The following is a 13,083-nucleotide window of genomic DNA, read 5'->3' as shown; positions in this document are numbered from 1 at the left end:
ATAAGATAATCTAAACATCTTATCAAAACCCATTAGATAAGATAGAGTCTTATCTTAACCCATAAGATAAGATAGAGTCTTATCTAAACACATAAGATAGAATCCCTTTAACCCAATATCACAATCCCCTTAAATCAAATTCAAATAACTGATAAGATAATGAGCCAATCCCAACAATCTCCACCTTGGCGAATTCTCGAACCCTCATGAAGATCAACTGCTCAGCTTCTGAATCCTGATTTTCGGGACTGTGTTCTCCATTAAATCAAATCCTAATAAACCAAATATTTGGCCTCAAAATAAAATCTGTGGGCCCCAGATTTTCCTAATGAGCCAATTCCCAACAATCTCCACCTTGGCGAATTCCAAACTCCCTTGTGATGATCTGTTGCTTCAGTTTCTTGACTTCGATTTTCGGGATTGGTGGTGACTGGCTTGGTCAACATGTCCGCTGCACTCTGGCACTCGAACTCCACCTTACTCAACACCATGTCCTGTGTGTCTGTTAGATCCGTCAGTTTCTCCTCTCGATGACTTCTGCAATCCTCATGACCTTTATCCGCAGCGGAAGATATCCAACATCGCACCGCCGTTAGCTCCACCGTGAGAAACGGAACACTCCACCTGACCACACCGTCAAGGGATACTTTCGGTACACCAGCCTCGGTCCCGCGAACCAGAAGCTCTGATACCAATTGTTGAAGAATAAAAAGGCACAACTTGATTCAGACAGTACGATAGAACGAGAAAGCACGCATAAACCACACAGAATCTTTGTTCACGCAGTTCGGAAAATTGTGCCTACCTCTGCGGCTATAGAGTAGCTATAGCTCCCTTTATTGATTCTCAATAATCAATTGTGTTTACAATAGCAGTTTCTATTGCTATGTGCCCTCGCACACCGCCAAATTGCGGCGCACTTGCACACCGCCCAATTGAGGCACACTCCACACACACCTGGTGCACACTAGCACATGGCACACTTTTATTGTTAGAGGTCTTATCTATTTATAGGACACTACTAACTCTAGTATTACAAGATAAGATAATCTAAACATCTTATCTAAACCCATTAGATAAGATAGAGTCTTTTCTTAACCCATAAGATAAGATAGAGTCTTATCTAAACCCATAAAATAGAATCCCTCTAACCCAATATCACAATCCCCTTAAATCAAATTCAAATAACTGATAAGATAATGAGCCAATCCCAACAAGTAATCAAATAAAATCTGGCATTCATTAGTTTTAGAGTAAATTACACTCTATTACCTTGAGGTTTCCTTATATGATACTAAACCCCAAACTTACTCAAATATTATACTCCACCCCATTCACTAATTATTACCTGTGGATTTTGTTACCAATTTTTCTCAGAAATGTTTTCTTGCGATTTTGCTACCAATTTTCCTCACAACCGTAATTAGTGCAATTTTCTATCATTTTTCCCTTCATCATTTTTTTTAGTCTTTCCTTTTTAACTTGATCCTTTTAAATTTTTATGCGAGTGTGTAAAGAATTGAAGTTTAGATTGCTTTAAACTAGTTATGTGAAAATTCAAAATTAATTCTAAGTTAGGACAATTCCAAATGTCTAATTTATTTTATTGTCTTATGTGTTTGTGACGAATTTGAATGACTAATATCTTGTTGGGTTCAAAACGTGAGATCCCAAAATTGCAAACAATTCAAACGTGAAATCCCAATAATATTCTCATTGTTAGATGATGATGAAGAAGATTGATTCTATGTTGGAATTTTGAAGCCACTTGTGATAAATAATTAGGTTTTTCAATTAACGAATGCATGAAAATTACTTAACTTTGCATTTTAATTGCTTAGTAGTAGTAACCCATTCTCAGGGTGACCCAACGTGTCGCACATACACCCTATTACAAGTTTCTTGACGCTTAGGGCAACCCCAAAGAGCGAGGGATTTGGTGAGCTCGCAAATTGACTTGGGTTACGAGTGTGGTTTTGGGTGTATGCATCTTTTGGTGTAACTGGTTAAATTTTAATTCTTAAAACACTGGTAAAAATTTGAAAGAATCATGTTAAAAGGAAAAAAGAAGAAGGAAAGACTACAAGAAAATGATAAAGGGAAAAAGTAGAGAAAATTGCACAAATTTACCCGCAGATATAGATTTGTAAAAATTTTACTCAAATTTGAATCAAAATTTGCAAGAAAACATTTGTACGAAAAATTGGCAGCAACATTCTCAAGAAAACATGTGTGAGAAAAATTACTAACAAAATTCGCAGGCAGTGTTTTAAAACTCGGCTCGGTCATCGACTCGGTCGGGGTACTGAGTCACTGAGTCACTGGTCGGACCACTGGGTCACTGGTTCGATTGCTTGACTCGGTGTATATTAAAAAATAATAAAAAATGTCCAATGCAATATAAAGTTAATATAAAAAAAACAAAATACGTTTCTAATCAACAACCACCTAGTGGTGCAGTGGTAGTTTTCCTTCATACTACCTCCATGGCCTGTGTTCAAACCCTGCTGGCACCATTTTTTAACAAAATATCACGTTTTTTACCCAATTATATACAATATGTTTGCAAATGGACAAAAAAAAAACAATTTAAAAGGCCCAATAGGTTAAATAACCCAACTGGACTGAAAAAAAACAATGTGAAAGGGTGGAAAATGGGCTTCCCTGCTGGCACCATTTTTTAACAAAATATCACGTTTTTTACCCAATTATATACAATATGTTTGCAAATGGACAAAAAAAAAACAATTTAAAAGGCCCAATAGGTTAAATAACCCAACTGGACTGAAAAAAAACAATGTGAAAGGGTGGAAAATGGGCTTCTATCTAGCCCACAAATAACAAACTAACAAAAAAAAAAAAAAGAAATGGGTGACTCGCCGGTTCAATAAAAAACCGGCCGAGTCACCGAGTTAATCATCGAACCGGCCGGTTCAAACCGGTTCCGACCGAGTCACATGCACAACCGGTCTGATGTGAGGCTCGGACCGGTCAGGTCACCGAGTCCCGGTCCAACCGGTCGGACCGGCCGGTCCGAGCCGAGTCTTAAAACACTGTTCGCAGGTAATAAGTAGTGAATGAGGTGGAGTGTCTTATTTGAGTAAGTTTGGAGTTTAGTGTCATATAGGGAAACCTCAAGGTAGTTGAGTTTAATTTACTCTTAGTTTTAAGTCAACTTAACTTGAGCAAGGGGCAAGACTTGTGGAAACAAAGCCAATGCGTGATGTATCTCTACTTAGGGTCGCAGTTTAGATAGCTTTGGGACATAAGTTTAGGGGGAAAAAAACCATGCAAATTTAAATTTAAGTATGGAAAATTCAGGAAAAAGTTATAATATAAAAAATATGAGCTAAAACATCCAGTTATGAAATTTAATATGGATGACCAAACAAAAATGTAACAAATCTTACATTATACACCATTTACATCAGAATAACCATGTCAATAGCTGGTGTGATACAATGGAATTCCATGACCTACAGAGTTTTGAAATTATCTTAATATCTTAAATAGGCAATATGCCTTCAACAAACCCACATGCTTCCAAAAGCTTCTTCAAGTGCCCTCTTCCTGCTTATTTCTAGACTCCATCCTCCAGCCCTTGCTCCTCTCTCCGCTCGTAGCCTCATCGTTTCATCGTCATCACCTGCATAGCCCGGCATGTCACTCCCTCCGAGTGGTAAAGGCTGTGGAGCCATGCCGGTTGGTCTAGGCTGTCCTGCAAATGTAGGTGCATATTGTCCCTGAGGAACAGCACCAAAGTCTTGGCTTGCACCCTGTTACAAGAGAATGGACAAAGTTAATATCTTGCATACAAACAAGACATTCAAACAAAACAAAGAAAGAAAACCCTGCAAAGTAATAGTAATCAATTAATAAAAATAGCAATCCAATGCTCACCACATCATTAGCAGTTTGGGCAGCTTGTCCCTTACTTGCTGCCAAAGCTGCAGCTAATTCTTCAGCCTGTTAAATTATTATCAGCATAAAACACTGTTAGAAATATGGCAGGAAATCAGCATTTGAATAAAAAATTATGAAGGGCATATATGAAAGAGACTGAACCTAGATTAAACCAATGAAGAGATTTGTAGAAGTACCTTACGAGCACGATTAACCATTATTTGTTCTGAATTTTCTTCCTGGTATTTAGCAATCTTTGCTTCAATAGCAGCGACATCAACTCCTTCAATCAAGTTAAACGCTGTAAAGGGGGAAAAACCATCAAAATAGAGCAAAACTCATCAAAGTGAAACTCATGGAATGATGATAATAGAAGCTTACTCATGTCCTCTACTTCCTCCAAGTAATCATTGTATTCTCTCAAAGATGGGAAATCATCTTCACGTTTATTAAATCTATAAATTTACAGTTACATAAGCAAGCATGGATAATACAATGAATTCAATATAACATGGGCCACCGAATACCAAGAAAGAACTAAAATGTTGAATATAGAGTCATATGATTCTTGTTTCCTCTACAAATAATTCGAATCTAATAAAGACATTAAAGTAATGTCATAATCGGTCCGAATTCTTAATATATTATATCTACTAAATATAAACTCCAAATAGATTCATTTTAAGACAGGGAAGCATAGCAATTGGAAGAAAGAAAAAGCTCTGAATTTTATGCTGATTCCCCTGCTCTTTTCCTAGCCATACAACAAACTAGAGTAACTAAGCACGAGGTCTATATGTTCAAAGATTGGGCCCTTCAGCAATGAATCGACATTATTCTGTAAACTTGCCCCATTTATTTTTAGATTATACTTGGTAAATTTATTTGAAATTGCTTCATGTGAAAACTGATAGTGAATAAGTGCTCCATATGGCAAGCACCATTGACACCATTGGCCAATAAAAACCTACCCATTGAAAATGAACACTTGTCATATAAATTTTAACTAGCAACTTCAATAGTGTTTTCATCCAGAATAAAAAATTAACAAATTATAATGAAATTATGCAGAATTATAGTAGTCTAAAATATAAATGTAATTTGCATTATTTTCATACTCCAAGATGAAACCCAGAAAGAGTACGATGTATCTAGTATTTCCCATATCATATATATAAAGCAAGATAAAATGGGATAGACAAACTTTACATGCTAGCAATCCTCCTCCTGATGGCTATCTCCTTATTGTGGGGATTGGTACTGGAGATTACCATTCTGCTACCACCAACTTCCTGTTTCCTCTCCTTTTTTCCTCACCTGAACATTAAACATTCAAAAAGTTCAAATTGACAAGGGTCAAGAACGAATTGGAAATACATTTTCTATTTGTGAAATCATGACGTTTAGGAATATTTAAATGCAATAGAAACATAATCGTGTGAATATGAAATCTAGGTAAGAAGACCTGAAGTATGGAAGAAACGAAGAGATCAATGCATCAACAATTCAATCAAGCCATATAATCCCAAGCAACTTCCTTACAGAAACAAATTTGAGATGTTTAAAAGCTAATGCACAACTTTTTGGAATTGTGAAAATTATTTAGTTTACAATGATATTACACTAATTTGTTTTATGATATCTCTAGTGAATAGATCTTAAACGTATGAGGGACAAAAAACGAAGTACTAAAGCCCAAAAACACCAAATCCTGCCATCAAGTTTTTGTTGGCAGCCTGTCGCAAGAGAATAGACAAAGTTAATCTCTTGCATAATTATGTTCTGCAAATCTGCTCCATTAGTAAGCTGCACAAACTATACATTCAAACAAAACAATGAAAGAAAACCCTCCAACGTACAAATTAGCACATACTGGCTGAGGCAAGACAACTACAGTATATCCCAACCAATGCCAGTAACAATATCGCGGTGCAGATGGTGTTGCAGCCAATGGCAGAAGAATAATGGCAACACAACACACACAAAGTGATACCAAAAAAAACTACAGAATATAATGAAATCAAAACTAATTACGCATGTCAATTAAAAACATTGTCCTACGAAATAATAATAAGATATTTCCATATTTCTTAATAGCTCCCTTCATTAGATTGGAAAAAAGAATCAAAATGAAAAACACCTCGTATAGTTTGATAAGATTAACATCCAAAACTCATCCTAGTCCACATAGGGGAACTCAATCATGAACTCATGCTTCTGTATACATCAATAGCACCCTATGTTTTTTATTTGCACTCCACATTAATAAAAAGTGTTGTAGTGAAGTAATCACTGTTGATTTAAAAAGAAGATACATTAAAAATGTCATGCATTCTATCCCTCCTCCCCCCCCCCCCCCTTTCCTCCTTTAAATAATAAGACCCAACTAATGGAGATATTTAATAAAGACAGAATAGAACAATCATTAGTTATAAAATTGAAAAGTAATTAAATAAGTACTTCTTTACCTTTAGAAGTTTTTCAAGTGGCTTCAGCGATGTGCCAGACTTGTAATATTATTTATATCAACTAAATGGACTCCAGAACCAGTTAACTTTATGGCAGTTACTTCATAACCACTTTCTTTAGGAAGTGATATAGTTTTGTGCCAACACCAGACCTTGAAGTCACCTCCATAAACAAGGACAGAATAATTGGTGTCAAGACTCAAGACATCAACCTTTATACCTTGACAAATTGAAAACCTGCATGCATAAGCTAAAGAAAATGTAGCGACAAAGATGATAGGAAAAGGAAAAAATGAAGAACTCTCAATATTTGAATTAAAAGCAAGTAACATGATTGGCATTTTCACCCTATAGGGATAATCTGAAGTTTACAATAGACCCTTTTTCGGCAAAAATTACAAGCTCAGTACTTTTTGATATAAATGTCTAATTCAGAAAATGCCACGAGGTTAGAATTAGGCCCCGTTTGGAAGAGCTTATTTGAGCTTATCTGATAGCATAAGCGCTTATGTCAGTGTTTGAGAGAGCTTATGCAAACAGCTTACTAAACCCTAAACCCTACCACAAGCTGTTTTGATCTTATTTTCATAAGCTATTCAGGATAGCTTATGAAAAAGAGCTTATGCTTATATATAGCTTATTTTTAATTTATTTCAATAAACTTTTTCAAACATGCACTGAATCTATACATGATATTGTGCTTGGAACTGTGCATTCACCAGCGATTTTGCATTTATGTCGTCACGTAATTAGACCACTAATTCTAATTAGACTAGTTTAATTTATATCAAAGCCAAATTAGCTTTCACAGTGATGTTCTAGAACAATGGAATCAATGGAAGAATCAAAGCTTTTACCTGCGAAACCAACGCGTGAGGCGTGATGGCTGGCGGCGTGACGGCGGCGAGTCGGCGGCGAAGGAGGCTGCGGTCGTGCGGCTGAAAGTCTGAAACAGAGGTGTGTGGTGCGGCTCAATGGAATCAGTGAGAAAGCCAGAGAGAAGAGAGGGATGGACCAGGCTCAAAGTTTGATGGATCAAGTTTTTTTGTTTTTGGTTGAAGGGATGGACCAGGCTGAAAAAAATAAAATTCATTGTCTGCGGCCCAAATCAATTTTTTTTTGCCACGAAGTCAGGGCAAGTGCCAAGGCTAGCCGGACCTTGAATCCGCCCATGGTGGTGATGATCGGAGGAAGTTGAGTGGTTGTGAGGTGTATAAATAAGGGTTAAGAACTCTATTCTATGACCTTTTTTTTCCAAGGTAGGTAATAAATTCTCGAGAGAGAGAGAGTCTGAAGATCACATTAACCGAGTAGTTTTATCATAATAAATCATTTTATGTACGCATTGCTCGGGGATTGAATATTGATTTTTTTTTTCTTTTTGTTGATTAAGGTATTTCTCAGCTGATAACTCCACACTACATAGTTGAGAGCTGACCAATGAATTTTTCTCATTCATAAAAGTTTAGAATCGACCACTTGAAGGACGAATTGTTGGTTCGGTTTTTAGGCTTGAATATAAATATAAATAGGTTTTAAGTCTTAAAATTAAACTTATTCATTTTCTTGGTTAAAATAAATTTATTTATTTAAAGTAGTGAATACTAGTAGAGTGGACTGAGTAGTTACTTGAAATCTTTTTTTTTTGAAATGATAGATACCTGATTTTGTTTTTTGAAAGTAATAGATACTTGAAATCTTGAATATAAAGAATTTGGTTTGGCTTAAGAGACAATTAGACAAACAGTTCGGTGGCAAAGAGGAACAACGGTCATGGCTGCCACATTCATCTCTCATACCTCGCTTGTTCAACCCAACCCTTCTCTCCCCCGCACGCCGCAACAACCTCCCTTGAGTACCTCGTCTTCCTCCTTCTTCTCACTTCCTTCCTCGCAGATTTTTCATGAAAATTTTATTTTTTTCAAAATAATTTTTGATGCAAAAATTTGATTTTTTTGTGCAGATGTGCGTTTTGTGACAAAGAGGGGAAATGGGGTGGTGCCAAAAGCTTCTGCAGGTGTCTTGGAAGCAAATTCGAAGCCACCCATGTCAGCTAAAAAGTCCAGTAATCCCATTGTTGTTATTGACAACTATGACAGCTTTACCTATAATCTTTGCCAGGTTTGTTTTTTAGCACTTATGTGATTTCTTCTTCATGTTATTATTGTTTTGTATCAATGTTTTTTTTGTTTTCTTAGAAAATAAGTTTGATGAGGACTAAATGCTAAAAGTTCTGACTTGTGGTTGTGGGGGTTAGCTAATTTGAAGAATGATAGAAGATATCTAATTAATAGAAATTTTTGAAATAAATATAACTATTTAGATTAGCAGACCTGTTGAGATTAAATCACTGAATAAAAATCATGCCATGATTTGTTAAGTGAAATGTGATCTTATGCTGAAACCCAAGTTTTTGCTAATTTTAAGCACTTAGCTTTTTATCATCTGAAAATGTTGAAGGAATCAAATTTATTGGTTGACTTCTGTGAAATAAGCTTTAGCTGAGATGTTTTTTTTACTTGACTTTTGACCCTCTATAACACAGTATTATATGGCGAATGAAAACGCTGTAGGGGGATTTGCATTTCATGTTTCTTTCTTTCAGGAGATGGGGAAATATGGAAAATGAATTGAGCATCACTAACAAAATAGCATCTTCTAAACTTAATGGAATGGAATCTCAAAATTCCCCAGTTTCTATTAAACCTTTCTCTTTTCTTCAAATTAAACTGAACTCTACACAGAAGAGTCATAAATCATAACAAGCTTGAGATTCTTCCCTCCTTTTAAAAGAAATGCATTGAGGAATAGAGCTAAGGTTTCATATAGAATCTGCTGTGGTGCTCTTGCATTGCACCTGTTCCTTTTACAAATTCGGTTGTTCTGATATTTTATGATTTACATTTGAAGTATATGGGGGAGTTGGGATTTCACTTTGAGGTCTACCGGAATGACGAGTTAACAGTGGAGGAGTTGAAAAGGTAAAAAATATATTTGTCGTTTATGCATATCTAACATTTTCTTATTGATGATGCAGAAACTGTGTTTACTTATTTTGTTTTATTTCTTTTGAATAGGAAAAATCCTAGAGGAGTGCTGATATCACCTGGGCCAGGTAAGACATGCTTCTTTAGATTTTTTTATTTTTCAATCAATTAATTAGTAATAAAAACCTTTTACATGATCAATAGTTAAATAATAGATAAAGAAATAGAAATAATAGAATAAACACACCTAAGGCTGTTAATGTACATTGTTTCCTCCTTACAGGAACACCTCAAGATTCTGGCATATCTTTGCAAACAGTTATGGAACTAGGACCAATTGTACCTGTGTTTGGTGTGTGCATGGGTTTGCAGTGCATGGGAGAAGCCTTTGGAGGTGAATCTTAATAAGTTCCTTATAATCTCCTTAGCCACTAATTTATAGGATGAATAGAAATCAGTATAACATTTTCTCGATATATTTGCACGGCGTTCATAATTAATTAGACTTTCTTATTTAGTGCCAAGCATCCCCTGTATTTTAACCTTTCCAATTAATCTCTCTCTCAACACCATTTATTCCCTTGCGCTAGGCCATAACAACAGGATTAAGATTTCAAGACATTGTTCTTCTATCCTGTGCAGGGAAGGTTGTTCGTTCTCCTTTTGGTGTCGTGCATGGAAAAAGTTCTTTGGTTTATTATGATGAGAAAGGAGAAGATGGTCTACTTTCTGGATTACCCAAGTAGGGTTCTTATTACTTTTAAGTTTTATCTGAATTTTTGGAGATTTATTATCTGCTGTTGCCGTTTTTTGAAACACTGTCATATAATTTACTATGAGTTAACTAATCAGCAGCTACTTTCTGTTTGCTTTTAAGTTTTAACTGCTTCTGAGCTCTGACCTAATTTGGCTTCTTTAACTTAATATCATATTCAGTCCTTTCCTAGCTGCAAGATATCACAGCCTCGTAATTGAGAAGGAGAGCTTTCCTGATGAAGAACTTGAGTTAACAGCCTGGACTGAAGATGGTCTTGTAATGGCTGCTCGTCACAAGAAGTATCGGCATCTACAGGTAACAACTTATTTTTCTGGCAGTGTCGAATTTACTCTTCAACACTGAAATGATAATTTTCAGCATTGAAATCAACAAAATAATATCCTGTTATGATGAATAAAAAAATGGTGATTAATTTAGAAGACTGCCTTATTAATATAGTAGCTTAATTGATTAGTTGACATCTTACACTGGCTGTATTTTCCCTGTTATGATTAACTTCATTAGTTATTACTTTTTCTATGTTATACAGTCTTTTATTTAACACAAAGCAAAGGATGAGTTAAGTAATCAATATGAATGTCAGTTTTCTCATACAAAATCAGGCTTAAAATTTTACTGTTGACTGCATAACAACATAAGTCATGAATTCATGTCTCTCTCTCTCTCTCTAAAACCTGCAATATTTGGTCAGCTAGCATCAAATCTCCTAATTCCGAATCTGAGTATAATTTAAACTTTTTAAGACTAGAACATGATCGGTATGATTGCTGGTCAGTATAACTTCTCTATAGGTTGTTGAAGAGCATATTTAATTTCTTGTTTAGTGAAATTGAATCACATATAGTAAAACTAGCTTATCATGCCATTAGTATGCTTTATTCTGGAGCGGTGCAACTCTTATATCTTGCAACCTATCCTTCTCATAGTTTATACTTTACAGGGGGACATCTTAGTATTCTATGCTTTCAGTTTAAGGAGTAGGACGCTTATATGAAGTTCATGCTTTTATCTTTTAACTTGCTAAGTGTCTCCAATCTCTTCACTTATAAAATTTTAATTCAAATTGCAACTACAGGGGGTTCAGTTTCATCCAGAGAGTATTATAACCCCTGAAGGCCGAACAATTGTTCGTAATTTTATCAAGCTTATAGAGAAAAAGGAAGCTGGTGGTTCATGAAAATATTTCATCGTGCAGAACATAGTTTGAAGTGAAAAGAACAATTGGCTTATTTGTCAACCGCAGTTTATCATTCTGAAGCAAAGTGAGGTGGGAAAAATATTTAGCATAATATAGATCCTTAAGATTTCCCTAAATTATATAATCTGGACAGAAAAAGAAAATAATGAGATTCTATACTATGAATTGCAGTCAATATGCTTAGAGGAATATCAGCAACAAACTCTTTTCAGTATATTGTTGAACAAACTTTTTATTATTATTGGTACACTCTCTACAAAGTCGACACTCATAAAAGGTGGTTTGATTGTGATGCAAATTAATTTGGCTTTTTTAAAACTGGATCACTCAGAAAGTGTGTGCTAAAAAGAATATTTTGCTAAAATTCATTGTTTTTCTAAATACTTGTAGAGAGACCCCGGCAAATGGGAAGTGAATCGAATTCCCAACCACTTGTTTTGAACAGTAATATGTCTTCAGGATATGGCTGAATGTGAGGTAGTGGTGGCGGCCTCTTGGCCTCCTGGATCTTCTTCTATGAAGGTGAGGATTGAGTCTCTTGGGGAGCACCTGGGAGAGTGGGGCCATGCAAAGTATGAGCATTTTATGCGTGATATTAGGAGTATGAAAAAAGGCATTAGGATCCTCAAGCTACGACTCAAACAGAGGACGTGGTTAAGGAGATCTTTGATACTGAGATGGAGCTTGATGATTTAAGTTCCATTAATAAAAAAATCTTCACTTTCAGTAGAAATTATTTTCACAACTTGAACTTTCAGAAGTAGAGTTTGACACTTTGAAAGTCCAAGTTCTAAAGTTCGGTGTAGTAGTTTACCACTTCGTCCCTTAAATAAGTGGTTAGGGTTTGATTCCAACTCTTACGAATTGAAAATATCTCATTGGTCAGTCTCTTCCGTTTAGTGCGCTAACAGGGGTGATGAATTAGTCGTTCACGACAATCGGTTGTGTGGATATCTTGATTAACACCGGAAAAAAACACCCTTCAAATTTTGGAAAACTCACTTCCAAAACATAAGGTTTCCTAAGCCTAACTTAAAGAAGTGGGAATGCTGATTTAAATTTTCGACCTGTGACAGGTCTTTAAATTATTTAATTGCAAACCATCTAAAAATGAATTTCTTTCTTTTAGAGAACTTCCTAATTGTTCTTTATGGGATTTGGTATGATACTTATAAAATCGCCTGATGAGGGAGAGGTTCCAATTCAGGAGTTGTGATGGTGTGATCTCTTTCACCTCAGGTGATTTTTTTTCCAAAGCCTTCCACAATGTTTTTTCCAAATATCTTTGTAAAAAATGTTGACCGTTTCCTTCCTTCCTTCTTCACATTTTTTGTTCCTATTGGATTTTAAGTGACTTTTGTTTTCATCTCCAACCTTGACATGCATCTTTATATTAATCCTAATACAAAAGAAATACAAGCATAAATTCTCAGACTACTTTGTATCAATTACCAAGTCCTCGGTAGAGGACATTGACGATAGATATATACATAGAGGACTATTGTGATTGACAAAAAGTATAGGTTGAAGACTAATATTCATATATACCACTATCTTATTAGTGTAGAGATTAATATCAGCAGATGTCTTAAGAGACAAAAATGCACCGTCTTTTATGACACACTAGTATGTTTGCATTAGCTTAATTAAATTATTTATCTCACCAAAAACGCCTTCAGGCTATAAAATCTCACAATATATTGATGACTAACTTTTTAAATAAAATACAAACTACAAGCCCCGGGTAGA

The 13,083-nt window shown here is 35.4% G+C and overlaps 2 protein-coding genes across 3 annotated transcripts; one reads left to right on the top strand and one right to left on the bottom strand.

Moving 5' to 3' along the window:
* Positions 1–3,362: 3,362 nt before the first annotated feature.
* Positions 3,363–7,388, bottom strand: LOC130739492 (uncharacterized). 2 transcript variants are annotated; one of them, XM_057591795.1, is made up of 7 exons: positions 7,229–7,388; positions 6,372–6,608; positions 5,113–5,220; positions 4,285–4,358; positions 4,101–4,204; positions 3,901–3,966; positions 3,363–3,776 (listed from the first exon to the last, which is right to left on the bottom strand). In XM_057591795.1, the coding sequence occupies exons 3-7, from the start codon at positions 5,175–5,177 to the stop codon at positions 3,525–3,527; spliced, it is 561 nt and encodes a 186-aa protein (XP_057447778.1). In that variant the 5' UTR covers positions 5,178–5,220; positions 6,372–6,608; positions 7,229–7,388; the 3' UTR covers positions 3,363–3,524. The 2 variants fall into 2 exon arrangements, with proteins under 2 accessions (XP_057447778.1, XP_057447779.1); XM_057591796.1 differs by having other exon boundaries at positions 6,372–6,534.
* Positions 7,389–8,065: 677 nt separating this feature from the next.
* LOC130739491 (anthranilate synthase beta subunit 1, chloroplastic-like) lies at positions 8,066–11,583 on the top strand. Its single transcript, XM_057591794.1, has 8 exons — positions 8,066–8,226; positions 8,335–8,492; positions 9,282–9,352; positions 9,449–9,486; positions 9,642–9,752; positions 10,001–10,100; positions 10,295–10,430; positions 11,212–11,583. The coding sequence occupies exons 1-8, from the start codon at positions 8,145–8,147 to the stop codon at positions 11,311–11,313; spliced, it is 798 nt and encodes a 265-aa protein (XP_057447777.1). The 5' UTR covers positions 8,066–8,144; the 3' UTR covers positions 11,314–11,583.
* The last annotated feature ends 1,500 nt before the right edge of the window (positions 11,584–13,083 follow it).

Source organism: Lotus japonicus, chromosome 2, assembly GCF_012489685.1.
Source record: "Lotus japonicus ecotype B-129 chromosome 2, LjGifu_v1.2".
NCBI classification, from domain to species: domain Eukaryota; kingdom Viridiplantae; phylum Streptophyta; class Magnoliopsida; order Fabales; family Fabaceae; genus Lotus; species Lotus japonicus.
This window is presented reverse-complemented; position numbering and strand designations above follow the sequence as displayed.

Excerpts from the sequence above, each read along its gene's own strand:
- LOC130739491 (XM_057591794.1), top strand. The coding sequence starts at position 8,145 with ATGGCTGCCACATTCATCTCTCATACCTCGCTTGTTCAACCCAACCCT. Across the intron at positions 8,493-9,281 it reads TTACCTATAATCTTTGCCAG|TATATGGGGGAGTTGGGATT; the intron begins GTTTGTTTTTTA and ends TTACATTTGAAG. Across the intron at positions 9,487-9,641 it reads GCTGATATCACCTGGGCCAG|GAACACCTCAAGATTCTGGC; the intron begins GTAAGACATGCT and ends TCCTCCTTACAG.
- LOC130739492 (XM_057591795.1), bottom strand. The coding sequence starts at position 5,177 with ATGGTAATCTCCAGTACCAATCCCCACAATAAGGAGATAGCCATCAGG. Across the intron at positions 4,359-5,112 it reads AGGAGGAGGATTGCTAGCAT|ATTTAATAAACGTGAAGATG; the intron begins GTAAAGTTTGTC and ends GTAAATTTATAG. Across the intron at positions 3,777-3,900 it reads CCCAAACTGCTAATGATGTG|GGTGCAAGCCAAGACTTTGG; the intron begins GTGAGCATTGGA and ends CTCTTGTAACAG.